The sequence below is a fragment of the Bos grunniens genome, chromosome 7 (assembly GCF_055505025.1).
Source record: "Bos grunniens cultivar Pamir isolate PY7600 chromosome 7, Bosgru_T2T1.0, whole genome shotgun sequence".
Lineage (NCBI taxonomy): Eukaryota > Metazoa > Chordata > Mammalia > Artiodactyla > Bovidae > Bos > Bos grunniens.
Genome location: NC_141171.1, coordinates 42,053,461 through 42,055,990, shown reverse-complemented (window position 1 = coordinate 42,055,990; position 2,530 = coordinate 42,053,461). Strand labels below are relative to the sequence as shown.

The 2,530-nt window shown below is 38.3% G+C and overlaps 1 protein-coding gene across 1 annotated transcript; it reads right to left on the bottom strand.

Annotated features, from left to right (window-relative positions):
* Positions 1 to 1,223: 1,223 nt before the first annotated feature.
* Positions 1,224 to 2,207, bottom strand: OR2T1 (olfactory receptor family 2 subfamily T member 1). Its single transcript, XM_086413501.1, has one exon. It carries the CDS (start codon positions 2,187 to 2,189, stop codon positions 1,224 to 1,226), a length of 966 nt encoding a protein of 321 aa, XP_086269627.1. The 5' UTR covers positions 2,190 to 2,207.
* Positions 2,208 to 2,530: the final 323 nt, after the last annotated feature.

Genomic DNA, 2,530 nt, shown 5'->3' with positions numbered 1-2,530 from the left:
TGCAATTTAGGGCATTAATTGAAATGTTACCCTACTCTGTACCTTCAACTTAATTTTTCTGTTAAACTAAAACTGTTCTTAAAAATAAATCTATTTTTAAAACAGGTAAAAAAATGTTACTCTAAAGAATTCCTTGACCCCTATTTTTCATCAGTAAATTAGAACTCATAATGAGTGCTTCATTTATTATGAGGTTGATGAATCTGACAAGACATTTAAGTTGTTAAGTTTTGGACAGATTTACCAATATGATAATAAACATGAGGAATTTAATAAAGTCGCCCCTTTTATCCTTGAGTGACTACTTTGTAGAGTCATATAGGATGTGAACATGATTTGCCACATGCCTTCTTTCTCAATTCCTGGTTCAGTGGGGCTATGGATATGAACTATGAGCTAACTTCTATTATATGACTGACATGCTTAATCTTGATAAGATAAAATGTCACATGTCTTAATTTGTGACATATTTGAAAAATTCTTTTAGAATCTTTCCAACTTGTACCCCTGTATGTTTCTCCAACATCTTAGAAATGCTTTCAGGAAAACAGTCTTGTCACACTGTCTTCTCTGTACAATGTCATTTGCTCTCATCCACCAATTTTAGTTTCTCTCACAAATAGTTCTTGATAATGTGTTGAAAACAAGCAAAAGTTAAATACGTTATTTCTACATAAAATTTAAAAAAATCACCTAATGATTTTAGCAAGTATAATGGCTTCTTGAGAAAATATGCTGTGACTTTTCTTATCATCTTACATCTTGGGACGTACAATTAGCTATCTATCTGTCTTCCTAAATGGCTGGGTCAGAATATTAATATAAACCTAGAAAAAAAAAAAGATTTCTCTTATCCTTAGATGGTGAGCTCTGTCTATACACTAGAATCATGTATGTTTGTAGTGCCATCTTCTGTCTTGTACTCCTTAACATACTTCATGCTATCTAAAGTCACATGCAATTTATTTTACCTCCAAAAGGTAAAATTGCTGAGTATGAAATTTTAGTTTGTGTTTCTGGAAATCACTGAGCATTTATCTTGAATACATATGAATAAGGCAGGAGGAAAGGAAGATGAAGGAAAGGAGACCAAGAAGACACACTTTTTATAATGATTTTTCCCCTCACATTTGAACCTATCCTCCAGTTTAATCTTTCACTGAGCATGGCCACATTGGTCAAAGAGGCTCCCATTCACCATTTGCATAGGAAGGAGCCAAGTGTCAAAAAGCATCCCCTGACACTCTCTGTGTACGCTTGAACCTGTCCAGTACCCTCTTCATAGCTCCAGTTACATCTTTGTTTCTCAAACTGTAGATGAGTGGATTAAGCATGGGTGTGAGGATGGTGTAGAACACAGAGAAGACTTTGTCTTGTTCTGGCCGGTGGTAAGAGTGTGGCAGCATGTAAGTGTACATGGCAGCCCCATAGAACAAGGTCACCACTGTCATGTGAGATGAACAGGTGGCAAATGCCTTCTTTCTCCCTTCCACTGAGCTCATGCGGTGGACTGTGGTCAGGATTTGAGCATAGGAGGCAATCACCACAGAGAAAGGAATCAGTAACATCAAGACACAACACACATACATCACTGTCTCATAGAGAGCTGTGTCTGCACAAGCCAATTTCAGGACTGCAGGTGCCTCACAGAAGAAATGGTTAATCTCCCGAGAGTTGCAGAAGGGGAAACTCATGGTTATGGGAGTTAGAAGAAAGCCATCTAAAGAGCCCCCAAACCAGGAACCTGCTATAATCATCCAGCAAACACGGCGGCTCATTAGGATTGGATAGCGGAGCGGGTTACAGATGGCCACGTAGCGGTCATAGGCCATGAGACCCAACAGGAAGAACTCAGCTCCCACAAGGGTGAGGTAGAGGAAGTGTTGAGCTGTGCATCCCACAAAGGTGATGGTCCTTTGATCCAGCAGGTAATCTACCAACATCTTGGGCACAATGGTAGAAATGTACATCATGTCAATGAAGGAGAGGTGGCTAAGTAGGAAGTACATGGGGGTGTGGAGGTGCGAATCAGTGTGGATCAGAAATATCATGACCCCATTGGCCATCAATGCAGTAAAAAAGATAATAGAGATGATGGCAAAAAGCAGGCCTGATGTTTCCTTTCTATTAAACAGCCCCATGAAAGTCAAGTCTGTAGAGGATGTGTTGTACTCTTCCATTGATCCCATGAGGGCACTGCTGTGACCTAGAATCTTTAAAATAAAACCATGATGTTTACAAGGAATTAACACAGCATACAGATTGATTGTTAAGAAGTAGATTTCTAAAAGTTGGAAGAAAACATTTAACATATTTTTCTTCATATTACTTTGCTACTGATACTTAGCAACTAGTCTATTCTAGAAGGGTTTTAAGTAAAATTCTTTTAAATCAATAATTCTTTAAATCATTGGACAAGATGACATCAGCAGATGCTATCATACAACAGTGATACACATAACCACACTTAAGGATGCACAGCATGATATATGGTAGTTAAACATAACCTGGTCTGTTGCATATGTGTGTG